The sequence below is a fragment of the Onychomys torridus genome, chromosome 1 (genome assembly GCF_903995425.1).
Source record: "Onychomys torridus chromosome 1, mOncTor1.1, whole genome shotgun sequence".
Classification (NCBI taxonomy): Eukaryota; Metazoa; Chordata; class Mammalia; order Rodentia; family Cricetidae; genus Onychomys; species Onychomys torridus.
In genome coordinates, this window is record NC_050443.1 from 123,260,230 (window position 1) to 123,287,451 (window position 27,222).

The 27,222-nt window shown below is 43.7% G+C and overlaps 1 protein-coding gene across 10 annotated transcripts in view; it reads right to left on the reverse strand.

Moving 5' to 3' along the window:
- Ppp6r3 (protein phosphatase 6 regulatory subunit 3) overlaps window positions 1–27,222 on the reverse strand; it is a 128,009-nt gene that overhangs the window by 17,609 nt on the left and 83,178 nt on the right. For 2 of the 10 annotated variants that reach the window (XM_036200565.1, XM_036200555.1), the window contains exons 10-19: window positions 24,465–24,617; window positions 22,969–23,118; window positions 21,531–21,595; window positions 18,344–18,459; window positions 16,152–16,237; window positions 9,611–9,697; window positions 5,139–5,185; window positions 3,368–3,422; window positions 2,904–3,034; window positions 411–532 (exon numbers count right to left, since the gene is read on the reverse strand). In XM_036200565.1, the coding sequence (XP_036056458.1) occupies window positions 411–532; window positions 2,904–3,034; window positions 3,368–3,422; window positions 5,139–5,185; window positions 9,611–9,697; window positions 16,152–16,237; window positions 18,344–18,459; window positions 21,531–21,595; window positions 22,969–23,118; window positions 24,465–24,617 (1,012 nt within the window). Of the gene's footprint in view, window positions 1–410; window positions 533–2,903; window positions 3,035–3,367; window positions 3,423–5,138; window positions 5,237–9,610; window positions 9,698–16,151; window positions 16,238–18,343; window positions 18,460–21,530; window positions 21,596–22,968; window positions 23,119–24,464; window positions 24,618–27,222 lie in introns of all 10 variants that reach the window. The other 8 variants (XM_036200550.1, XM_036200541.1, XM_036200532.1 and 5 more) reach the window with 4 other exon arrangements.

Here is a 27,222-nt window from a genome sequence, read left to right on the forward strand (position 1 = left end):
CACAACCACTGAGCCATGTCTCCAGCCCCAGTCTGTGGTTTTTCCTCCTGCTGTTACAGTATCAGTGCCTGGCTCTGGAGGGTGAGTGTGTGGGGTGGGGGGTATGCTCTCTAGCTAAACCGTAAAGACAATGTTCAAACCGATCATCTCCAAGTATATATAACTTGTTCCTCCCTAGGAAAGACTCAAAGTTAAACAGCAGTGGCAACAGTGCTTCTACCTTAACTGTGCCTCAGAGAACATCTCAGATGTCACAGACTATTCTTTTGCCAATTTTCAAAAACAGGCAATCTCTCTCTCCTCTCTCTCTCTCTTTTGAGACAGTTCTGGAACTCGCTCTGTAGACCAGCCTGGCCTCGGCCTCACAGAGATAAAAGCAGGCAGTGTCAAGCACTAGAACATTGACTCACGCTCATTCAGGTCCACCTCCATCTTGTCCTCTGTGTTTGCGCTGCCGGACTCAAACAGGTCTGGTTTGGCCCCATCTTCTTCTTCTGAATCTGTACTTTCTTCACTGTCTGTACTGCCGGAGCTACAAAACAACACTGCAACATGTAAGCTGCTTAATCGGTGACCAGCCATGTCCAGAACACTGTCAAAGGACATTGACAATGTGAAAACATACTGCACTTCAGCTGAACAGTGCCTGTCTATGCCATTTCACAAAAAGGAAGACTCTGTACGTGCCAAGTGTACTAAGCATCTTTCCAGACCTTGTGTTTTGTTCTTTTGTTTGTTGGGTTTTTGTGACAGGGTTTCTCTGTGTAGTCCTGGGGATTGCTTTGTTGGCCTCGAACTCATAGCGATCTTCCTGCCTCTGCCTCCTGAGAGCTGGGATCTTTTCTTCTCAACATCCTCTATACACCATCTTAGGGTGTTAAAATCTTTTTTTTTTCTTTCTTCTTTTTCTTTGTTTTATTTCAATTGAGAAAGGAGACTTCTAGAGTCTATGTACGAGATCCTGATGGACTTGGTCTGCAGTGCACTCTCCCCCAGCTGTGCCAGTGCATGTGTTCTTTGCCAGCATATGTGAAGCTGAGGCAAGAAGTTGCTTTGGGGCTGGTATTTTATCACAGCAACAGAAACCCAACTAAAACAGAAACTGCACCAGAGAACGGCCTATTGCTATGACACACCAGACCATATTGTGAAGAGAATTACAGAAGGATTGGAGAACACTGAGCTGGAAAAGCCGCTGAGTGCTTGGGTTTAATGGGCTGTTCTGTGTGAGTCTCAATGTGTTGAGAGCAATGCAGAATGATGGAGGCCTGGCTTGTGAAGTTTGAGAAGGAAGTAGAGACTGAATCTGGAGCATTTGTTATTCTGTATTAAAAATCAGTGGTTGAAGAATTGACTATGATTAACAAGAGAGCAGAACCACTAGAGTGAAACCTTTGCTTTGCTGGGACAGTCAATACAGATCCAGCCGCAGCTGAGATTAAGAGACGAGCATAACTGAGTCCAAATCTTCTGAGAAGTGTTTTGTCTGTAATTTAAGAACCAACTTGTAAATAGTCTGAGAAATCATTTCTTAGGATTTTGTTGGGTGCTGTGTGGATCTCATGGACCCATGTGGGGAGCTAGAGCGTACCTCCAGTTCATCATCACTCAGGAGTTTTAGAGTTCAGTGTACCAGCCTTTGGAGCTATGTATCTTTCTTTTCACAGTATTGTGAACAGCATCATTTAGTCATTTCTTTTTTCTTTTCTTTTTTTCGGTTTTTTGAGACAGGGTTTCTCTGTGTAGAGTGCTTACTTTACAAATATTCAAGGAGCACATGCTGGATGAATTCTGTCTACTTCATTAATTACCAAGAGGGGTGCTGAATGATCTGCCTGGAACTCAATTTGCTCACCACGCTTTGCAGTTCTATGCATTTTTTGTTTGCTAAATTTGAATCTGTGTCATTAAGTAAAAAGCAGTTTAAAACTGTTATGTCCTCTGAATGAAGTGACCTCCTCCTCTACTTCCTGGTGAGAGAGAGTGAGAGCTTGTTTATGAATGCCTTCATGTGTGTAGAGAACAGAGGATGATGTGTGTGGGGGGGTCTGAGTTCACTTTATTTTTTTTCCAAGACATGGTTTCTCTGTGTACTTTTGGTGCCTGTCCTGGATCTTGCTCTGTAGACAGACGAAGCTGGCCTCGAACTCACAGAGATCTGCCTGTCTCTGTGAGGGCTGGGATTAAAGGCATGCACCGCCGCCCGGCTCACTTTATTTTTTGAAAAGAAGTTTCTCACTGGACTTGGAGGAGGTTGCTAATTGGCTAGACACTACTTGCTGGACAGAGATGGTTCAGTGGGTAAAAGTGCTTTGTGTCAAGCCCAATGAACTGAATTTGAGCCCAAGACCCACGTGCTCAAAGGAAAAAACTGATTCCTGCAAGATGCCTCTGACAAGCACACACATGTACAACCTAAATAAATAAATAAATTTCTTCATTAAGTTACCTACAAAGGAGAACCAAGTTAAAAGGAAAAAAAGGGTGTGTGGGGTGTGTGCGTGTGTGTGAGAGAGAGAATAGGGTCACATTCCATGCTTCCTATGTAAAGAGTTTTTAGAATGGCTTTACCTGCCATGTTGCTGGAAAGAGGGGGCTGGCCCATTCCCTCTTAATAATTTTTGCTTGTCTACTTATTTAATGTATATAGGTGTTTAGCCTGCATATATATCTGTGCACCACTTCCGTGCTGGGTACCCACAGAAGCCAGAGAGAGCACTGGATCCCTTGGAACTGGAGTTACAGGTGGCTATGAGCTGTCATGTGGGTGCTGGAATCAAACTGACACCTCTGTGCTTTTAACCACTGGGTCTTCTTCTCCAGTCCTCCATCCACTCTTAAGAGCATTCCTCCTGATAGCACTGGCTCTGGGTTCAGGCTACACTGGTGGTGCCATGGCTCACCTGGACCTCCTCTGGGATTCTGGAGTAAACGCAATGTGCTTCTCCTCCCAGATATCCTCCTCATCAGAGCCGCCATCGTCAAACTGCTGTATCCGTTCCTTACAACATGCTTCAAACAGGGCAATATTTCCCTACAGAAAGTGAGCAAAAGAGTGACCTAAAGTCAGAACTGTTTTCTCTCCCAAATTACCAGTGAAAATTGTTTTTCCACTTGCTTTTTTAAAAAAATGGTGCCTATCACATATACTCAAATAAAGCATAAATATAAAATGTTAGTTTCTATGTAAACAACAAAAAAATCCCCCAAGAAAGCCTGGACTTTAAACTAGCATGTAAAAGGCCTGAATACATTCTCCTCACGGTCTCTCTTGCACAGGGCAAATACATGTAGCCTCTAGCAAAACCCATCGGTTCTCCACCTCTTCAATGGCACATCACTTACAACAGTAAACTTTTACACTTACACTTTCATTTGTATTGAGAGTAAAGTTGATGTCTGACACCCGATCAAAAGAAACACTGTAAAGAAAGCATAAGAATTGTTAATCATCCATAGGTAGCTGTAAACAGTGCTCTGAAACTCTCAAAATTCAAAGTACTTATTGTACTCTCCATAGGTAATATACACACCCACCTTGCTATATTCAATGGTACCCTCTCCCTGGTACTAAGGAATGGATACAGAGGACAGCTGGGATGGGAGCCTGTTAAGATGAGGCTGTGAGGCCCCTGACAGCCTTTCTACAATGCAATTCTAACTTCTGTGCCAACTATGGTTCCAGGGACTACACCAAGAAAAAAGGCTTCCTAACAACCAAGCCCAAACATTAAAAACCAAAAAAAGCATGGTCAAGTATTAGGACAAACTCATAAATGAAACACAAGGCAATCCTGCAATCCTGTCTCCATGACAGTGAGTGGTAAAATGCAGTTACAATGAGCTACATGACTGTAAGTGGTGGGACAATGTTATCAATCTTCAAAGGTCAGTTCTAACCAGTCACCAGCCCAAGCACTATGTTCTAAAAGAGAATGCTAATTCTGAACTTAACACTTAAAAGAGTTTAGATGGGAAAATCCAAGATATAAGTGGGGATGGGGTGGGGACTGTGTGTGTATGTGTGTGTGTGTGTGTTCTGATCCTGTGTAGATTGCTAACACGGCAAACACATAACGGCTTTGTACAGTGTTCTTGTTCTTTCGGGACAGAATGAGCCAACAGGGAGGGCAGCTGGCTGCCTCAGTGCTCGCTGCTCGCAGTAGAGCCTCTGCTCCAGAGTGCCAGCATAGCACGTTCATGCAGTGTGCTGTGAAAAGATTTTACCTTCCCAGACTGCAAACTCAAATGTGTAGTAAAGTTGCCTATATTGGCTGAAGTCCAACAACTATTGCAAACTACTGTTATGGTGCCACAGTGGATTTGGTGAGAGTCATCACCTGAGATCTAATCACAATGGCAAAGTCTTCCCTTCACCCCTGTTCTCAATAATCCATGAACCCCATGTTGAGATGTGTCCTCCTTCCCAGGCAGGATGCTAGATGCTGGCTCTCAGTTCTGCCAATCAATCTCCTTGTACATTTCCTTTCACTGCTCTGCCAGTTTCTAATTCCCTCTCTGCATTTGACCCTGACTGCAGAACAATGGTTAGAGTGCTTGATCTTGCAAAACAACCCAACATCCTTACAGGGACTTCCCCAGAGCAGAGAGCACATGCAAGCAGGGTTGGTCCTACTGCCCTGGTCATCTGCAGGAATGAATGCAATACTCAACAACATGCTATACAGTCAGTGACCTGACCAGGTAGCAACATGGGAAAGAATTACTGACTTACTCTCAGTAATGCTATTACATATGCTGAAAAGAGCAGAATGATGGCTGGGGTTTTTATTTAAAAAAAAAAAAAAAAAGTAACTTGAGGGTAAGGGCAGGCATCTATGGTACCAGATGCTTAGGAAGCTGAGGCACGAGGATGCTTGAGGTCACAACTTCAACACTATCAGGGGGCAACATAGTGAGACTCATCTCAAAAACATCCCACCTCACAGGGTCCCTGGAGTGTGGCTCTGAGCTGTCCTCCTAATTACCTAGGCTCAAGGTTGGACACTGCAAGTAAGCGACAGGTGGATCTCCCAACTCAGGGATGTTACAGAATCCAAGAAGCCACGGGAATTGTGGAAACAGTTCTCAAAAAGCATGTGTGAGAGGTCATTAAGGAATCAGGAAAATATACTCACTTGCCAATGTCGTCTTGATCTGCAAACTTCTCATCGTTGAAGCCAAACTGGTCAATAAAATTGGACGTCATTTGTTGCATCTGATAATCAGAAAAGGCCTGGCAATCCCAGGACCAGTGACAGTGACATCATGATTCTAATGACATTCTATACATTATTTGCCCATTTGTGTTCCAGAAACCACTTAAATTCACACAGCCATGTGGCTTTAAAAGTTGGTGTGTTTTTCTTTAAAAAAAGAAAAATCAAATAATTTCAGACACATTTTCCCCCAAAGGGGAGAATTTTTAAAATGTGATACACAAACTGCTCCAAATACTTAAAAGGTCACACTAAAAAGCAACTACTATAAAGTCTCAGGACAGAGAACTGGGTTAACCTTAGTGTGAAGAGGTGAGAGACATGTAAGTCTGAAATTATCAGAAGCACCATCATCTCTAGACACAACCAACAGCATTCTAAACTATAACACACCACCCCCAACTTCCCACCCTCCCTGGCCCCCATCATATCCCCACTCCCATCCACCAGAGCAAAAATAGCATCAGAGGAGGAAAGATTGATGGACATAGTCATGAACCTACAAATGAAATGCTGGCTGGCCTAGTCTTGGAGGCTGAAACAGTCTGAGAAGAACACTTCTACATAGCCTACCTGAGAGACAGGGCAGGAAGCTTTAACCTCATCAGAAATCGTTCAGAAAAGCCTAAACACTGCAAGGTCTACAGAGGAGCCAATTCTATTTCCATCAGGCTCAGGTGAGTCTTCCCAGGTGGAAAATAGGGGAATGTTATATATAACAATCTACTTATGTCATCAGGAAACCTGCCCTCACTACACAAAGATACCAAGTACAGCCTCACCTCCTCACTCTCACCCACACAATGAATACAGGACTACAGGACCACCCTGTGAATACTACATGTGGTCAAGGGCAGAACCAGCAGTGGGACCCATGCAGCAGCACTTGCTAATGAGGGCTTTTGAGGACACTGGTTGCCAAGGAGGCAGCTGTAATGGCATCAATAGATTTCTCCTTGGATCCTTACCTCAGCAGAGCCCAGTTCCCACCCTGCATGGCAGAAATACCTCTGTCGATCATCTTGACCACACTAACTCTCATAGCAGGGAATTATGGCATGGATAATCCAAGTTGTATGTAATTTAAAAATAAACTTCATGTTTGGCTTTGGAAATTATATTTTGCTTAGGTGTGAAAATAAACAAAAACAAGGAAAACCTAACCAACTCAAGCTTCACTTTTCTCTCAAGCAAGACAACACCCTCCCCCATCAGGCTCACAGAGATGGCATGACATGAGCTCGTGGGCGTACGGGAACAGTGGGCAGTTGGCTGTGGGACAGGTATTCACAGGGTACCCAAAGAGGCAGTGGCAATTCTGCGCTGCGTAAGGTCTGCAGTACAGCTGAAGCAGTCACAGGAAGCTGACTAGAGTGGGAGAAAAGGAAACAGTTCCAGTGCTCGGGGAACAGAAGGGAAAAAGGACAGGCAGCCTTCACAGCAACGTCAGCAAAAGGAGCTCAGGTCCTCTGACCTGGAGCCTTATCGCTTACGAGGCAGGAAAATAGATGCTCAATACTTCCCAGGTGTGTAAAGGACCCATGGGAAATCTGTTGAGCAAGCAACACAAGATAGGCTCTAGACTTATCTAGACTAGTCCCAGAGCAAGGCAAGGGGCCCTCCCAGCTGCTTGTCATAGATTGGCTTTCTTCAAACTTGTCATGCCACTTGTAATACAATTCTTTTTTTTTTTCCTGCCGGAGCTGAGGACCGAACCCAGGGCCTTCCGCTTGCTAGGCAAGTGCTCTACCACTGAGCTAAATCCCCAACCCCTTTGTAATACAATTCTTTTAGATATTAATGGGAAAAAATATTCCTTGAAGTTCAACACTTCACCAGTAAATACACAACAGCAAATATACTGCAAATGTATGCATACATACATGGACACATACAGATACATTCACATGTACCTATATGTACTTTTTATTTGTCGGCCCTATGCACCTAGATAGAGCTACAACAACTGACAGAAGCTGGGATCAGAGAGTCCTCCTCTGTTCTTGGTCTAGCACAGCTTCTGAGTAAAGCAAAGAACTTTCTGTTTGTACAACTTTCTACACTACTGCTACAGAAGCCAGCACAGCCAAGTGAAGAGCTGCCACACTCCACATGCAAGGGTGCTGAAAATTCACCTGTCCTAACCTGGAACAACACACCTGGCTGTAGTAACACTAAGGAGCACTGTCCAGTACTGCCACCCTGAGCACTGAGACTGCTTTGAACTCAGTGTGACCTGTCCCAAGCCTGTGTGTGACGAGAGGCGCTAAAGGTGTCAGCTTATTTCCGACACCTATCACACAGTAAAGGGGAAGAGCTCGTTCCCTCTCCACCCCTGGGAAGCCAAGTTTGGGGGAAGTACTAGAGCAAAACAAAACTGGCAGAGGCACACACATCCCGAGGCACACTGGCTCACTGCTCAGGGCCACATCTCTGACAGGGTTACCTTGTTAATAACTGTCCCACATTCTGCACACTTAGGGGCTCTGAGCAGGAAGCCCAACTTTAAATAGGAATGAGAAGATTAACAAGCTGCTCTCTACAGATTGACGTTCTGCTGACAGTAGAGACTATGATGACACTGTTAGGTTAACCTAGACCTTCTTTCTCCAGAAACACATTCTGGATCAGATTCATTTCAAAACAGTCCATGATTGGTTTATAGTGTAAGTGTGCAAAAACGAGCTACCGTACACATGTCAATAAAAGTGAGCAGTAATGACTCCCTACTTATAGAGGTCACAGGCAGGGATGGAGCCCCTAAGCTGAGGGTCCTGGCCAGGGCTATGTCAGGAAACCAGTTTGTGACTGGGCTGAACATAAGAAGACACTCAAACAGACACGGCTCTAGAACCAGGTATCATAAAAAGTGAGGCAATCTACTTTCGAGATCCCTAAAAATAACATCTAGATTAGATCAGTAGCTGTAAATTTAGCATATGTAAAGTTTTCAGTTTGATTTACAGCATCGAGAGCAGGGTATGTATGACAAAGTTTACCAACATAGGAAGATATTAAAAGTATCCTTTTTCTCCTCATATACTTAAAATTAATTTATTTAGTGTGTATATGTAGAGGTCAAAGTCCCATGACTTGTGGAAGTCAGTTCAGTCCTCTCCTTCCACCATGTGGGTTCTGGGGATCAAACTCAGGTCTGCAGGCTCAGCAGCATCTCAATGGCTAGCCACCTCATTAGTCCAGGCATCTTTTTTCTTAATAGACTTGAACAGGCACAAATCTAGGTTTACAGTAATGCATTTATTTGGGCTCCAGCCTGGTCCAGCTGACTGTCTAAATAGTCTCCGGTGTAAGTGGGACAGTGCAGAGCACTGACAACACAGGGCTCCTAGGCAGCCAGTGCTTCCTGAGCAAGAGGTGTGTTCTCCAAGAAGACATGTTTCTCCACAGTGCTTCCTCATTCTAACTTTAGGGGAATGGCTGCCCACAGGAGCTGGTGTCAAGAAAGATAGGGAGACCAGCAAGTACTAAAATTTTACATCAGATCTAGCTAGCTGGAAAAAGCTAAAATTCTTCAGTATCAAAAGCAAGCAATTGCTCAGTTGCAATACTGGAATGTGATGGGCATGCAACTTGGAAGCAAAAAACAGCCCTGCAGAGAATTTGAAGCTTCACACTGACCCCAATACAAAGTGTTGCTGAGAGTCAAAAAGAAGCCAAGTACCACTTAGTATAGTGTGGCAGTGTTTCCTTACTCCTACTGTCACACCGATGCCTGGACCAGGACAGCTAAGCACAGCCTTCTCCCATCAACAGCTGGCCATCTGCTTCTATTCTGAACTCTCAAACTCAACTCCCAGTAGAAATGTAAAATCAACTGTCAGTTTTCTAAGAATGACCAAAGTATGATAAGTCCTCTGTTTTTGTAGAAAAATTAAATGCAGTTAACAAATGGAGACAAGCTGGGGCAGGAGTGGCAAGAACAATTCTGACTAAAACTTCATTTAGATGCCACATGACATAATGAAGCCGCACTGAGGAAGGACTACCTAGATACCTCACATGGTTCAGAGGCATGCACCAAGTGCACTCAGATGCTTAATTCTTATTTCTGTCACTCTTAACCAAGGTCTCTTCTAGGAATCTAACACAGCACTGCCATTAAGGTCTGCAGAATGAGCATGGGAGGTGACCTGCTGACTACTTGTTTCATGGCGTGCTTGCCAACACCCATCATTCCTCACTGTTACCCAGGAACATAACAGTATAAGCCCACCTGGCGAGTCCCCAGCTCTCACTGCTTCAATCATTTTTGCCTAATTGGTAGCAATCCCAAACCACATTCTAACACCATGACAGATGATGATTTCCAAGGGCAGCTAAACTATGCACTTAAGATAAAAATAAATAGCAAAGCTTTAGGTGTGACTCACTTGCTGCAAAGAGGAATCCTGTGAGAAACCCGTGTCTTTAAAGTCAATTTCATCATCACTGGATGAATGAATATGGCAGGTTGTAACCTATATGCATAAAAATGTAAAAACTATTTAACAGAGAAAAGCGGTGGACATTTTGTATCAGCATTTTTTATGGAAAAAAATATCACAATCAGTTTTTGTTTCAATGTACTAAAACCCAAAAAACCCCAGAAATAACAGTTACGTGGTCAAGCACACCCAGTCAATGTAGAGTCCACTCTCTGGCTGCACACCCAGTTAGCTGGTGGTTCCACTCCTCAGGACTAGCATCCCCAGGAATCACACAGGAAGGATGAATTACTACATTCAAGGGGAAAGGCAGAAGTGCAGTGCAGATGAAAAAAAATAGCATGTATGTGTCAGACCTGTGGGGTAAAACACTACCCAAGGAATCACTCGTGAGCCACCACAGAGGTCGGCCTTCTAGATAACCATTTCTCTTCAGTCTTGACTTTCCTGCCTATACCAAGAAAGACACTGGTCATAAATGCTCTTAAGTCAGAGTCCCCTGACCAATAAAAGACTCTGAAAATGTGGCCTTCCTGCACCACAGAGAGTAGTCAACTCAGTAACTAAGAAAATCACCACTATGAACTGCTCACCATTCACGGTCAAGTGATGCTTGCTAATCAGAAACTGGCTGACTAGCATAGCACTGAGAATAGCCCTCACTGTTAGCACCTATGACAATGAACAGTCAGTGCAATTCTGTAAGAAGTGTTCTATTTTGGAAGGACACTTACAATGATTCTAGATCTAGAGTTCTTTATATTGTGTCCCAGGCCTGCTCTTCTGTGCCTTTAGTACAAGTGTTCTGAGTAGAGATAAGACATGTGTTCCTCTGCCAACTCTACAGCTATGCTTCATAGCCTGGCATTAGCAAACCAGTACACATCATGCTAAGCCAATGTGTATTTGGGGTACAGCCAGAGTATAGGGCACAGAAACAGGACAATTTAAGTTTAGCTGGCCTGAATGAAGACAGCAGAAATCTAGCTGCTTCCAGGAATCCTGTCTAAGTGCAATTAGGATATAAAGAAATCATAGGTCAGTGGTTCTCAACATGTGGGTCACTACCGCTCTGAGGCCACAGATATTTTTACATTACAGTAACATTAGCAAAATTACAACTATGAATGGCAACAAAATCATTTTATGGCTGGGGGTCACTACAACATGGGGAATTAAAGGGTTGTAGCATTAGAAAGGTTGAAAACCACTGCCATAGGATACCCCCACCCCAAAGCAAGAGTTAATCATACCGTTGAATAAGGAAGAGAGTTTTGTGGAGTAAACTAGGAAAGGCTAGACATGTGGCTCCTTTACACATGGTTGCTAAACTGTTGCTGTGAAGCACCCTCCCTCCAGGAAAGTGTTTATAATGTCCCCACTTTGGACTAGCCAGGCCTTGAACTCGGGATTCTTCTGCTTCAACTAACATTATTGGAGTGTGTTACTACACTAAGTTTACAATGTTTTCTCTACAGACAGTTTTAGCTAATTATGATTACTAACAGCACAATGCAGGCAGACCTTCAGTTGTGTGTTAATGGAGGGTGTGAGTCTGAGGACACCCACAACATAAGAATCTGAAAGAATTAATAAAGCAAGCTAGAGAGGATTTCATTGCCTCATAGGGGATCAGAATCCCAACCCATTCATCTGCAGCTAAGTGCAGCCTGAATTCCTGATCTACATCACACAGCCCTTCTGAGGTACTAGAAGGTCAGAAATGCTACCTACATTCTTCTTCAGCTAAAACCTTGGCTGTTTTCTATCTTGTTCACAACTGCCATGCCACTCTGACCATGTAAAGAAACCCTACCACTCCTCACCAAACCTGTCAACAGCTTGTGAGTGGGTTATGAATAATGTCAATGAGGCAGCTTACCCTGCCGTGTATGTACATGGGATTAAGTCACTTTTTCCTTCTAAACCTAGTGGTTTCTCATCTCAAATACAAAGCTAAGGCCTCACTGTCTGCCTCTGTCTTCACTTCCACCCTTATTTGCTCACAGAGTTCTTCTGGGGCTTCTGGGCTGAACACAGACTGCTCTGACACAAGAGTCACAGCAGACTGTACCCACCCCTGCACACACCTGCAGCCCCTCCTCTGAGGTCTGCACTTTGCTTCCCTCTCTGGCTATACTACCTTATCTGTAATGAAGTTTTCCTTATTTAAAAAAAATTATTTTGTGTGTGTGTGTGTATGGGGGGGGAGCCCAAGTTCCATAACACATGTATAGAGGCCGGAGAACAACTGTTTAGTCAATTCTGTCCTTCCATGTTTACAGGGGTTCTAGAGATGGAACTCAGCTCTCCAGGCTTCCTTGCCTGCTGAGCCATCTCACCAGCCCCTTGACAACCTATATTCGGAACATCCAATCTTGCTCCCTGGCACTAGTTCCTTGGCACTATGACAAAGAAAAGGCTATTCGACAAAGCCCTGTTTCCCAAGCTTCTGTTTCTCCCCTGCTTGGTAAGTACTAGTATGCTCTATGAACGGCACTGCAGGCACTAGAATGTCCGCTCAATAAAAGAACACTAGCAAGTTACTAAATGACACCACTCCTGCCAAGGTGATCATGTCAGTAAGATTACATTTGATGCAGGCATGAAAAGGCAGCTCTCAAGGTAGCACACTCTTTCATAATAGCAGTCAGCATTGCTAATGTGTTAAGAGAATGAGCAACAGAGTGACCAAACCCGAGGCTCTGAGGCTCCAAGGCTCCAAAGGAACACCCTAAGCATGAGGAGACTGCTGAGTGTGGAACTCATTAGCAAGATGTACCACTGAAAGTTCCTTACTGGAGACTCAGTACCTGCCAGCTCCAGGGCTGGGGACATTCTTGCTTTCACCCTAGCTACATTGACAAGACATTCACACAAGAATGTGCCTGTCACTCCACACTACCTCTAGGCCCTGTCTGTCTGTCAATGCTGGGAAAGAAAGAGCAGTACTTCTAAAATACTCTCTTCGCTGGAGGGACAGCAAAGACAGACACATTCAACTTCTAAAAGTCAGCACAAAAAAATTTCTAATTTCCATTTTTATCTAAGTCCTTGCCAATTTTTAGTTTGGGGGTTTAGTCAAAATTCAGAGCTCTTTGTATTTAACTAAAACAACAAATCTTAAGAGTTGGGTGTGGTGATGCATGCTTATAATCCAAACATTTGAAAGACTGAGGCAGAAAAATCAGACTTTGAGGCCAGTCTGGGCTACAAAATGAGATACTGTAAAAACAAAACCAACCCAATAACGCAGTCCAAAGCACCCAAGTTTAACAATCTAGCTCCCTCACATGAACAGTAGCATCACAGGAACCAACTGTGCACATATTTTGGCTTCATTCCAATGAAGGAGCTGAAGGACTGGAGACTCCTCCATCTTAGAGCCAAGGTAGAAAGCTGCAATGGAAGCCATAGGGGCTTGTGCTGACAAAGGTGGGGGGGCAGTAGGACAAGTGTGGTAGAAGCTATCCTTAGGTAGACATTAAAAAACAAAGGGCCAAAGCAACATACCAACATAGTAACTCAAGCTATGAATATGCAACACTGCAGAGAGGCATCTGAACCACTTAAAGCAACAGAGTAAGGCAGCAGATCTAGTTAGTCATCTACTTGGCATACTCAATCTATTACCCAACTGACATTTCCACTGGTGAATGTGCTTTTACTAAGACCATGTATTACATTCATAGGCACTGTCACTTTTTCAAGGACAAATAAGGCCCACAGCATATAGAAATTATATTTATAGCAGTATTCTACAGTAGCCTACTACCCCCCCTCCCCCGAACGTGTACCTAACCCCACCAAAGTAAGTTGAACATATTCTGTGGAAGGAACTAACTAAAACCTCTTTGGTAGCTAGACTAATCCTTAAAATCTTTAAGAAAGAAAAAATGGAAAAGGCCTTAAGCCAATCCAACCATACCAGCACAGTAAAATCTTGGGAGAGGGGCTAACCCAACAGGACATCAGCATGCTTTGATATTCTTTTAATTAATTGATTACTTAATTGACTAACCAATTTTGTGTGTTTGGGGGGCACACACATGACACACATGTGGAAGTCAAATTTGTGGGGAGTTTGTTCTCTGCTTCCACTGTTTGTGAGTTCTGGGAATCAAACTCAGGTCAAGCTTTGCAGCAGGAGCTTAACCCATGGAGCCACCTTACTGGCCTGTTTGAAGGCTTCTCCCGTGGTCCTCTTCCTGTAGAATACCTATGTGGTCAAGGTACGATGACACCCCAGAGAGAATGGAAGTCTATTTTGAGTGAAAGATGGTGCTCATACCAGCTTTCCCTCAATGTGGGATGGGTGTAAATGGCCACCAAGACAAGGCTGGGAACACGTCTGTGCTGCTTGCACCACGCACTCAGGATTTATAAAATCTCTGCAGGCCTACTGATAGCATGCAAAGCAGCTGAGGAAAAAAGTGTGGGCAGCAATGGCACCTTCTTTTGCTATAGACTGCTCTCAAAGAAATCTGCTAAGATTAAAGTAGTTTTTTTTTGTGGGGGGGGTGAAATAGGAGGGGGATGTTTCTTGTAGTCTAGGCCTCAATCTTGCAAAGCAGCTGAGGCTGGCCCTAAACACCTTGTGGTCCCGTCCCCCCCCACACCTGTGTGTTTCTGTGTGTGCAGTGCATGTGTGGGTACCTGTGGAGATCAGAGGTTTATGTTATGACCCAGAGCTCACTGTTTCCATTAGGCTGGGATCCTCCTGACTCTCCCCTGAGGTTGGGTTGCAGGTATCTGCCATGCCCAGCTCTTACACAGGTCCTAGGGATTGAATGCAGGCCCTCATGTTCCTACACTAAGTGCTTTATATCACAAGTCATCTGCCAGCCATAGCCTTGAACTTTCCGATCCTCCTGTGGATTACAGGCATGAATTACTGTGTCCCACAGGAAAAGTTTGTTTTTTAAAAGCTTGGTAACAAACTTTAAGTGGCTATTTCTGATTTCTATCATTTTTAAAAAATCAATAACAGGCTAGGCAGAGCTACATCATGAGACTCTGTCTCAAAAAGGAAACAAAGCAAATCACAGGTGGATAGTTTTAAAATTGTTGCAAACAAAATACTCCTTTATATATATATATATTAAAAAACAAAAACAAACAAACAAACAAACAAACAAACAAAAAAACCCAAAGAACACCATGCTGGCTGCATTCCTACAATAAGATTGATTTGGGACCCCAACTGGCAACAAAATGTCACAACATAAGAGGACAGTGCCACTCGAGAGCAGCCAACCACTCACAACTACCAGCTGGAGTGGTTTCAAATCCAGCTTCAATTATTTTTAACCAACTGACTAGTACAGAGAAGCCCAAACTACCCAGCCATGTAAGATTTTTATAAAAAGACTGTCCTTCCTGCTGGTCAGCACTGTTGACAAGAGTGTGGGTTTGTTGGTCAGGCAATGGCACACACATCAGAGCCCTCAGACCTACTGTTCATGGTTCCACAAAGCTCCCTTCTACAGTCATCTCTTTACTTTTTGTATTTCCTAATTCTGTGTTAACCCCACCTTTAAATGCCATTACTTGGGGTCTGCAGAGATGGCTCAGTGGTTAAGAGCATTGGCTGCTCTTCCAGAGGACTTGGGTTCAATTTCGAGGACCCACGTGGCAGCTCATAACTGTCTGTAACTCCAGTTCCAGGGGGTCTGATATTTTCACACCAATGCACAGAGTTAAATGTAGATATAAGCCATTACTCCACTACTCCAGTCAAGGGAGAGGCAAAGGTCTGTGTAGAGGAGCACAGGATGACCCACTCTTATCTATCTGTGAAGGGCTACCTCCTGCTACATAATCTGTTAGTGACTGAGGTATTATTATAAGAAACTCAAGGCCACTGTGGCTAGTGCTGACAGCACTTCTGAGTTAGGCCACCACCCTGATCACCAGCTGCCACATGCTAACAAAGATGCATTCTCTTCTGCAAAAACTAAAACAAAGCAATACTCACCTTAAAACTTAATGTGTTTAAAAAACAAAAACACATTCCAAAGTCCAATATAATTTTTTAAAATTATCAATGCCATTATTCCCTGGCTGAAAGTACCAACCAATTCAGTTCAACATTAAAAAGCTGAAGTTTCAGAGTCATCTACAACCCTCTTCTCCAAAACTGTCCTAAAGTGAGAATAATTTCAACTCCATTAACACTTGGAACATCCATGGGAGTTTGGGATTCTAAGCAACTCAAGAGTAACATGAGGCCCAATGTAGAAAGCCACAGAATAAGAGGAAGGCAGAGGATGGTGCTGAGGTGCTTAGGGGGCAGGACCCAGGTGAGACAAGACCCTCCTATGAACTGCAGTGGACATGGGTGGCTTTTTAGTACCTCTTTCTGCAGAGAGCTTATCTTTGGCCTACATTCACTGGGCCTAATGGACATCTTTAACATTTTTCCAAGTACATAGGCAATGGCCGAGAACACCAAAAGACCCCAGAGCCGTAACCCTGTGAAACCTACTAGATCTACCGTGTTCCTCTTGTTCGTCTCTCCTAAGGAGCTCGTGCAGAATGTCTCCCATCGCTCCCTGACTTCGTCGGGAAGATCTTCAGAGTGAAAAAGGAAAAAAAGCATTATCACACAGTGACCCATGGGGACAAGAGTGCACAGTCTCAAAGAGGAGCTGCATGAACAGCATGTGGGGAGTCCAATCAGCGGAAGTCCTGGCTATGGCTAGCCCAGTGGTCCAAGAGGAATGAGTCTAAAAAACTCCAACAGGCCCAGTCTACAGACTTGAGTCCTAACGCCCAACCCTACCAACAATGTAGGCCTGGTCTGGGCAAGACTGTGACTTAGTAATTACTAACAATGCTTTGGTGAAATGAAATATGGAATTGTATCTCCAAACAACTCTTCTGAAAGGAGACAGGTCTTTGGGGATAGAGATGGGATAAGAACTGTTTGTGAGGTCAAGTTTAAGAAATTCTACAAGCATTAGTTTCTGTCCTTCGCTGGGATCCTGTAATGGACACCCGGCTGGTGAATGATTGGTCCACAGAACCCTGCTGGATGCTGAGATTGCACTTGTACAGTCTCTTACATGTTTGGCTCATAAACAAAATGTAAAGAAATGCTCTATAGACAAATTCTACTTTCTAGAGAAACTTTGAAAGAATGACTTACAATGGCTTTCTGAGAAAATGAAGCCATGGCTCTACACCTTAGAGGCCTACCTACAGAAGCGTGGTCACCCGAAGATTCTGGTTTGAGCAACCATACAGAGGTGCACACTTACACAGGGAACTTCCAGGAAGGAACAAAAACATATACATGGCCTTCTCTCCTTGATAAGGATATGAACCCTGAGGGGTGGCTTAAGCAAAATTACAGGTGAACCAGCCTCAGTTTTTCTGTCACTGGGTAAGAACTAGGCTTTCAGTGCACACTCCACAGAGCACCACTTCTTACCAAGATTATCAGTTTCTCAAATTCAAACAAGTCTCAGAACTAGTTATGCCCCTAGACAGAGGCCTGCAAGTCAGGGCATTGGTACTCATTCTGGCAGAAATGAACTTGTGCTCTGAGCCCTGTAAGTCACCTTGGGCTGATTCCATTTAAATGCTGGTAGAAAAAGAATCCTTTAGGAGCCAAAGCGTGTCATTTTAGTAACAGAGACATGGAAGAAAGGCTGACAGTGCTTTAGTGTCTCGAGTGAGGAATTTAATCCACAGATAACAACAGGAGGGAGGGGGATGGGTTAGATTCCAGATGCTAGAGAGATAGCTCAGTGCTTACGAACATTGTTACCTTTCCAGGGAACCCAGGTTCTGTTCCCAGCACTCACACGGTGGCTCATAACCAGCCATAAAGCAAGTTACAGGGGATCCAATACCCTCTTCTGACCAGGTATGAACATGGTGTATATACATGCATATAGGCAAAATACTAAATTACATGGGGGAGGGGTGGCACTTCAGAAGAAAAAGCAGGAGCCACCATAGCTTGAGTGGTTCTACTCCAATACAGAAACACGGAACCAGGTCAGAGGCTGGAGAGATGGCTCAGGACTTAAGAGCACTGACTACTTTTCTAAAGAACCTGGGTTTGAAGAAGGGAAAAAAAAAAAAAGAACCTGGGTTTTATCCCAGGCAACTCACAACCATCTATGTAATTCCAGTTCCAGAGGAATCTGACATCCTCTTTGGACCTCCACAGACACTGAATGCACATGGTGTACAGACACACACACAGGCAAAATGCCCATACACATAAAATAAATAAATAATCCCCCACCCAAGACAGGGTCTCACTATGTAGCTCTGGCCATTCAGAAACTCACTGCACAGACCAGGCTGGCCTCAAATTCATAGAGTTCTGCCTGCCTCTGCCTCCCAAGTGCTGGGATTAAATTTGTATACCACTGTCTAGTGAACAGATAAATCTTAAGAAACAAAACAAAACAAAAAGCCAGGCCATCAACAGTGCTCTGTAACAGGAAGTGACTCCAGCCTGCCTCTTGGTTTCTAAATGGACAGCAGAAATCTGAGCAAAGGTATAGTGAGAACCACATGGTTCAAACATTCTCAAGAGCCCCAGTGAGCTAGCCAAAGAGTCTCTAAAAAGTAAAGACACTTCCATCTGTTCCCAGCTCTGGAACCCTCCCTGTCCTCTGACCCCACACCAATGCCATGGGAATTGTTGAAACGACTCACCTTTGATAAGCTGCTGTACTAGTGCACCATTCAGACCCTTGTCAGTGCTGTGCACAATACAGTTGGCTATCCTGGTGAGGTGCCCCATGTAACCATGCCGTCGTCCTCCCTCAGCCCTGACAAGAGAGAGAAAAATTATTCAGACCGGGAGAATGGACACTTAGCAGACTCTCTATGGAGAGTCCACAAACTTGACACAAGGTATGGCACACAGTAACAGGACAGTCACTCCAGTGTCAGCAGCAACCACTATCATTGACGGTATCTGAAGCAAGCCTTCATTCATGTCCCATGCCACTAGAGTTCTCCTTTACATTTTTGTAAAACTCTCAATTTCAGAATTTAATTAGATTATAAGAAACTGAGGTGAGAATTCTGTTAGCCTAACCCCCAACAAAAGACATCAAGTTTTATTTGTGCTAATTGACAGGTATAAATTATAAATACTAATGGCAATTCTCAACATGATACAGTGGCTTATCTGAAAACTTGGCTCAAGGAAGGAAGGTAGTGCCCTTGCACTTGCTGGAGACCATTTAGAACAGAGGCCAGTGAATTCAGTCCCCAATGCTTTCTTCTGCTAAGATCTACTTTCTAACCACATTCATTTTGACATTAAGATTATTTTTTTAATGTTCATGACTTACAAAAGAAAAGATTTCTGTTGGAGACAGCAGGGCAGAGACTCAAGAGATACTTGCTTAAAGGGAGAAAACCCTTTCAGGAGTCACTAAAAGATAACTCCGTGCTTGGAGGTCCACCTGGAAAATACAATACCTGCTGGGAAAACTCCAGGGCATGTGTGGAATTTGAGGCTCACACTGAGCTGCAAAGGCTGCCTTTGGTTCCACAGTAAGTTCCAGAGATTCTAGTGTTCCCAAAGACTACTTCGTGGCCCTCCCATACTCCCTTAAGGCCACAGGTAAGAAAGAATAGCCTATCTGCAAGGCGTCGGACACAGTGAGCACTAGAGAAAACTCTTAGGATCCGCAAACTTGTGGGACTGTTTATTCACCTGGCCTTCAAAGGACAGGCCCAAGGAAAGAGAAAAGCATATAGGATACTTATGTGCTGGCCCAATGAGGCAGGAAGAGTAAGAGAATGTAGGTGGAAGGTCACAGGGCACACAGAACAGCTGACAGGTCAGACACAGCACCAGAGTTGTCCAGCAGGCCTCACACAGTTCCCCTAAAGGAGCGAGCGCCACCTGGAATGATGTGCCTTCTAATCAAAACCCCTTGCTAAAGCCACATAAGCTAGTACCAATTTCCAGTACAGCCACATCAAAACCCATTTGTGTTTCTCAGTGTTTATTAAGTTCATCATGACCACCACCAAAACCAATACAAGCAAGCTGATTCCTGCCAGATCCGAACAGTGATAGATTTTGACAAAATAAACTACTGGAGATAAACTCAGTTGGTAAAATGCAGCCTAGCTTGCACTAAAGTACTGGATTTGATCACTTGCACCTCATAAAACCAGACATGGGTACAGGGTTGTAATCACAGCACTAGAGAAGAGGCAGGACCAGAGAGAGGTTCAAGGTTACTGTTACTCTCAACAATGACTTTGATGCCAGCTCCCAAAAAGAGAGAGAGGAGAGGGGGAGACAATGCATCTATGTACGATGATGGAGCATCCTATGTTCTGACTGCAGTGGTAGTTATGTAAGGGCAGTCATACTTCTTGAAACTGGTTATCTAGGAAAGGTGTATCATGACAAATGAGAAACAGACTTAAACCTGACTCAGAAGGAAGCACAGTCGTGTTCATAAATAGCACTGGTCAAGCTAGACATACTTATGAAGTAAAGCCAGAGTCACCTCCTCACCACAAACTAAACCAATGCAAAACAAAGACTGAACTGAAAACAGATGCCACGAAACCACTAGAGCAAAAGACAAATACTCACAAGCCTGGTCTGCGTAAAGACATTTTGGGAAATACCCCAAAAACAAGAGACCGTAGCAGATGGGAGACACTGCACACAGGAGGGTAGTGGGAGGAGCCTGAGCACTTCCTCAGTGGAGCACAGCCAGGAGAATACAGAAAGACCAACAGCAAACCCTCCTGATTCTCCCTAAATTATCTTTATGGTATAAATAGTTATTTCCCAAGAGAAGACACACAAGTGGCCCAGAGATATACAAAAACATACAAATCAAAACCACAAGGCTTTGACAAAGATTGTTCAGAAATGGTATTAATAAAAAATGCCTGCCACTGTGGCGTCATCTATAGAACTGAACACCATGAGGAGAGGTGAGAAGATAGGAGAAGACAGATGTTCTTACTCACGTGGAAACTAAGAAAGCTGACTTCACAGAAGCAATGAGAGTAATAGTGGTCACTAGAGGCTGGAAGGGTAGGGAGGAGGGCAGAGGGTGAACAGTGAGTTCGAACCTCTCCCAGTGACTACGTCCCAGCATCCCACAGCATGGCAGGATGACCAGAGTTTACCTACATACCCCAAATTATCAAGAGAAGGGTATGAGAGTTCCAGCACAAACCAATGCTAATGATCAGGACTCAATCTTCCCACCAATATAAATGCATATAAACCACCACCCAGTAATGCCACCCACAAGCTAGGTGGCACTTTTATAAACACACTGAGCCTCATACAGCATCACATCCTGAAAGTACTTTCCAAACCCTCCCTACACTGCCTGTTTCAGAATCCCGGGGTGATGTAAGAAACTCCCAGGGTTTTTCAAATGATGCCTGCTAGCCACTGCTGTTGTTGCCGTCATCACTATGACAACGACGACCACCACCTCCACCACCTCCACAAGAACATCTGACGTAAAAAAGTTGTGGGTAGGGCCAACTAATGCTTCACAAAATCTTGTCTATGAAGAAAATACTACACATTGTTCCCCTTTAGGTAGATACCTGCAGGGACGCTATTCTCTGAGAGCATGTGCATGGGATGCTCTGCCCTGAGAGGGTAATCACTGTACACCAGGGGAAAGGCAACTTTTTGACTGTTTTTATTTAACTCAATACTATTTTCAGAAAGTCTTCCAAAACAACAGTTCCAAAACCTGAACAAAGGTTATTAGAAAAGTATCTGTTATGATGGAACTTTATTTTCAATTTCTCTAACTAGCCAAGGGGAGATGGTAAGATTTTCTGTAAATTACAAATCAAATTGTACCGCTTTCAGAAACAAGTTACTTACTGTTTCTTCTCATTTGTGTCCCAGGCTTCAAGAATTCGCTCTATTAGCTGACATTTTTGGAAAAGCTAAATAAGAAAGAACACTCCAATTATTCCTATTATTCACATAGTGGTTAAAGCATTAAAACACTAAAGCAAACTCAGCTTGGTGGCTCTGCCTTTAACTCCAGAATTCCGGAGGTAGAGGTAGGCAGGTCTCTGTGAGTCTGAGGCCAGCCTGATCTACACAGTGAAGCCCTGTCTTTTAAAAACAAAAAAACTTTACACAAAATAAAACTGCATGTGGTTCTTAGTCACTGGTCCACCCAAATGCAACATGGTGCCATTTATTCCGGATCCCCTGTGGTCAGTTCCATCAGGACCCTGGCCACACACAGCACTAGGCAACTTGCTGCTAAAGGTGTCGCCACAGTAAGCAGTGAACCTGAGGCAAAGCTAGGATCTGTCAACTAGAATTCAAATGATGAAAGTATGCTCTGGTCAATTTAGCACAGCTCTTATTTTTCTGTTTGCTTTATTTTACTAGAGGATGGGGGTGGGGGGTGGGTTTAAGACAGGGTCTCATGTAGGGCAGGCTGGTTTTGAACTCACTAACTCTGTCTTTACCTCGTATACGCTAGGTTAGTGAGCATTTACAAGCATACCTAGCTTACTTTACTTTTAAATGTGGACAACACGACTTGAACATATCCTAATACTTGTGTAATACTGAGAACTGTGTGCTACCAAATTCTAGTAGTCAAAGAGAAGCATCTGTGGGCTGCAAACTGCAGCGAGCAATGGCACTTGTCTGCTCTAGTCACCCGGGTGTCAGGTGAGCCTTTCTGCCTCCCAGGTCTGGTAATAAATCACACGGGAGCTAAGAGCAGGTAAAACCATAGGAATGTAGAACTCTGAAGACTGAGCCAGAAAAAACACTGTAAAATGGGAATTTTACAGAAAAGAGACCCTCAAGCCAGGTATCACTGCACATGCTTATAACCCCATCTCTTGGGAGCCTGAGACAAAGTTCATGAATCCAAGACCAATTTGATCTACACAGCAAGATCCCTCTGTCCCTTGCCCATAAAACAAAAGAGACACCCTAAAAACATCACTCAACATTGACTAAAACTCATTTTGCTAAACTTCTAGGCACCAATTCAGTACCAAAAGTTAAATTCTGGCGTGCCATAGTACTGTAAAAGCATTCTCCGTAGTACTGAGTTATCTATGGTTCTTGTAACTCCCTCAAGGTCAAACTTCTTAGGTTGCCAGGAGAGTGGGCCTACAGTTCATTTAGAGGTGTTATGTCCAGGATGTGATTAACAGAATTACTGGTCCAAGTGCAATGAGTATGTGGTAGCTAAACCTTCCGACATGGAAACTACTCAATCTGTTTTTCAACTGTGATTGATTTCACACTCTGGAAAACACAGTAACAAGGAAATAATGCTTACATGCTTCAATAACAAATTGTCACCAGCGGAATCTTGATCAGTAATGGTGCCATTTTCTGCATTCTCAAAAGGACTGGCAAGAATGAGCGCAATACAAATTTCTACTTGTGTATGTAGAAAGTTATTCCACGTGTACTTGAAGAACATGTCCTACAAAATAAAGTGCAGTCTCTTCAGTTAGCTCAGTGCTGGAGCTACCACTTTAAACATCTACACAGTAGTAATTGTTTCAGGATGGGGAGATGCTCACTCAGTAAAGTGGTTGCTGAGTAAGTGGAGGATCTGACTCTGGGCCTCAGCACCTACTTCAAAGCATGGTGGCATATAAGTCTGCAATCAATGCTGGGGAAGTGAAGGCAGATAGAGCTAACAGACCAACCACCCCAGCCTAACTGATAAGCTTCAGAGTCAATGAGTCTCTATCTCTAAAGACAAGGCAGAATGCTAGCAAGTTTGGGCCTAGAAGGTAAAGGTGCTTGCCACCAAGACTGAACTACATGAGCTTGATGCTGGGAACAGACATGATCGAGAGAACTGACTTCTAAAGCATGTAGTCTGACCTCAGCATGCAATCCATGATGCCATATATGCATATGTACAAACAGACATATATACATCCACATTAAAAGGAACAAAGGTTTAATATTTAAAGGAGAGGTTTGAAACACTACTTCTTAATCCATATAACTATCTATTCATTCAAAATGAAATGCTAAATTTGCATAGACTATATTAGAAAATAGAGGAAAGTTCCAGAAACACAAAGAAAAGATGAACATAACCTTCTCACAGAGAAAGTTTTTAAAGTGATGCAAATATCCAGTTCACTCCATTTCTATGCTCTTCACTTTGTGACTCTAGGGAGAATTACCATTGCTTCTTCAGACCACCAAGCAAGCAGTAGGCTTGCTTTGCACTTTCATGAACTGCACAATTAAGGTTCATGTTTAAACGAAGAAATGGAATACAGAGCATTATTTTTATTGAAAAAGGAAGGTCTAGGTTAACCTAACAGTGTCATCATAGTCTCTACTGTCAGCAGAACGTCAGTCTGTAGAGAGCAGCTTGTTAATCTTCTCATTCCTATTTAAAGTTGGGCTTCCTGCTCAGAGCCCCTAAGTGTGCAGAATGTGGGACAGTTATTAACAAGGTAACCCTGTCAGAGATGTGGCCCTGAGCAGTGAGCCAGTGTGCCTCGGGATGTGTGTGCCTCTGCCAGTTTTGTTTTGCTCTAGTACTTCCCCCAAACTTGGCTTCCCAGGGGTGGAGAGGGAACGAGCTCTTCCCCTTTACTGTGTGATAGGTGTCGGAAATAAGCTGACACCTTTAGCGCCTCTCGTCACACACAGGCTTGGGACAGGTCACACTGAGTTCAAAGCAGCCTCAGTGCTCAGGGTGGCAGTACTGGACACTGAGTTCAGACCACACCCATTTCAATTTGGAAGACTTAGGAACTATCAAGGGTGATTTCAAATGTCTGTGAGGAAGAATCTCACCAATATGACACCAATGCTGTTCAGTTCCATCAGGTCCCCATTTATACTGCTGGTATTGGTTTGGAGCAGGCTGGATATCAACCTAATCACATTCAACCGAGTGTTCCCAACAGGAGGGTCCAGTATACCCCATGTAGTCTTCATTACACTTTTCTGAAAAAGAAAAAAGCTTTCAAATTAAATTCAGTTAAATGAATACACAAAAAGCCCATGTGCCGACACATAAGGCCAGCTAACACACATACCATTTACACCTGACCCCTGAGAGAAATCTAAACTTGCAGCTGAAATCTTTACAATAAGTCAAAAAAACAGCTACATATGGTAAAAGATGAGTGTTTGCCCTCAGAAATGTGATGGACGCCTTGTCCTTGTCTAGAAAGGGAGTTCGATAACAAGACAGAAGTAGATACTGCAGCATTTCAGACATTCTGACAGGAAAGAGTGACAGACTCAAATGCTGAAGGTTTCCATACAAGGCTCTCTCCACTCACTTATCTCTAGAATCCACATAGTGGAATGGAAGGAGATAACCAGCTCCTACAAGTTGTCCTCTAACCTACACACAGAAACTTTGTAAGAAACAAAACAACACCAAAACACAGTATGTAATGTAAACCAAACCTTTACACTTGCCCACTCTCCTCTTCTGGCCCAACCCTATAGTTCCACTCCATGGAACTCAGAGACTTTTTCAACAGCTTCATGGTGCCTAGGGGTGATTGCCTGCTTAGCATGTGTAGACTACATTCAATCCTTAGCACAGCAAGCAAGTTCATGAATCAATTAAGCTTCTTTAAAACACTCCCTGAATCCACTTATACTTATACACTTTATCACTGAGTGAAGTTACCTGTGTTACTCATTTCTAGAGTCAAAGGAATCTCAACAAGAGACTCAGTTATGAACTGGGGCCATGAATCAGGGGCCTCTTTGTGCGCTTAGGGAGAAGTTGAGTGGACCGTCTAAGACACAGGCTGGGCCCCATCACACCTCTCCTATCCTCTTTTCTCCCATTTTTTATTGGTGATGCTCTCTCTTCTTCTGGACTCTTTTTCTCACTCTTCCTCTGAGGACTACCAAGAAGGATGCCACTGGCTACTTAGCTGCTAACCATTGAAAAAATATTTCCTAGGGTGAATGAGTTGAATAAAGATGCAGAGCTCTGGCTGGAATGGGCCCAGGAGGACCCTGAGCACAGAACTGCTAGGTACTCACACAGCACTGGGCATCTGAACAACAATCTGGAAGCTAACCAGACTGTTGGGCTCTGGACTTAAGGTATTCTGCTGCCCCCTCCTTCAAAAGGGTAAACAGAAAACAATGTGGTCGTGTGAGCAAGAATGATTCATTCCCATATTTGAATTCTTGGTCCCCAGGGAGTTATCACCAGCATTAGGAGTTATGGCCATGTTGGGGGAATTGTGTATCCATCCTTGTGGATGGGCTTGGAAGTTTCAAAGTCTTGCCAGGACCAGTCTCTCCCTTTCTGCCTGAAGATCAGGATGTAGCTCTCACCTACTGCTCCAGTGCCATTACCCTTACTCCCATAATGATAATAGACTAAGACTCTAGAACTGTAAGCAAGACCCAATTAGATGCTTCCTTTTCTAACAGGTGCCTTGGTCATGGTGTCTTTTCACAGCAATCGAAGAGTAACTAAGTAACAAGACCTCATATACAGTGACAAATTCATATACTAAATTCTCAACGAATCATACCAGTGCATACACTACAAATGACACTGGTTCCAAATGTGCAGGGTAAAAGACCCAGCACTAGAGCAGTGTGATTCCCAGTGTGTCTCTGGTAGGTCTGCTCAAGTTCTACTGTGTTCAGTTCTGCATACACAGGTTCCTCATGGAAAAGCAACACCCTGCTACAGGTCCTTTCCAAGTTGTACAAGACCTAAGTAGACTGTATCTCAATTAAAACATCATCTGTCCACACTGTCCCCAAGCTCATATGAAAATGCAATTTCAAAAATCAGGCCATGAAAGGTTCATGTAGTGGATAGCTGTTCTGTCTAGGACCATGAAACATCGCCCCTAGAGATGTAGCAGGTAACTGTCCCACCTACCTATGACTTTGCAGTACCTACTCCCGGGGCGTGGCTCAGGGCTACCCTTTAAGATCTGAGACACACATAGGCAGCCCTCTTCGCTCCCTCATGGGACTTGGATGCTGGGACAGTCTCAGGCAGAAGAACAGTGTGGGACCATTCTTCACCTTTTCAGGCCTCCTTGACAATTCCTCTGTTCTATCTTATGAAGTTTCCTTTCTTAAAAAATCCCTTTGCCCTTTAAGCAGACTCCATGGATTTCTCACTTTACCTGTTACCCACATGTGTGGGCCATCCCCACGGCCCTTATCTATGAGGGGAATCCTAAAACCCTCGCCTGCTAGCAGCAGCTCAAATCCTGCCCACAGAGGTCAGTAATCTCGGCTCCGCCAGACACATGTCTGCGACACCATCTAACTTGTGCCTATATTGTGTGGCCCAGGGCTAGTTGCATGTGGCAGAGTGACCTTTCACGAGCCACACAGACCTCAAAGACCTAAAAAAAAAGTATGTTACAAATAGGAAAATGTTTATTTTACTGATATATAAGTGCTCAAGGATTTGCAAAACCAAAATCTGAGTTTACTAACTAGATATTTTTAATTCTAATTTTCCCTCATCTACTAATTTTAGACAATGCATATGAATAAAAGCCAATGAATAAAAGCCAATTTCAAAACTACCTTACAGGAGGCA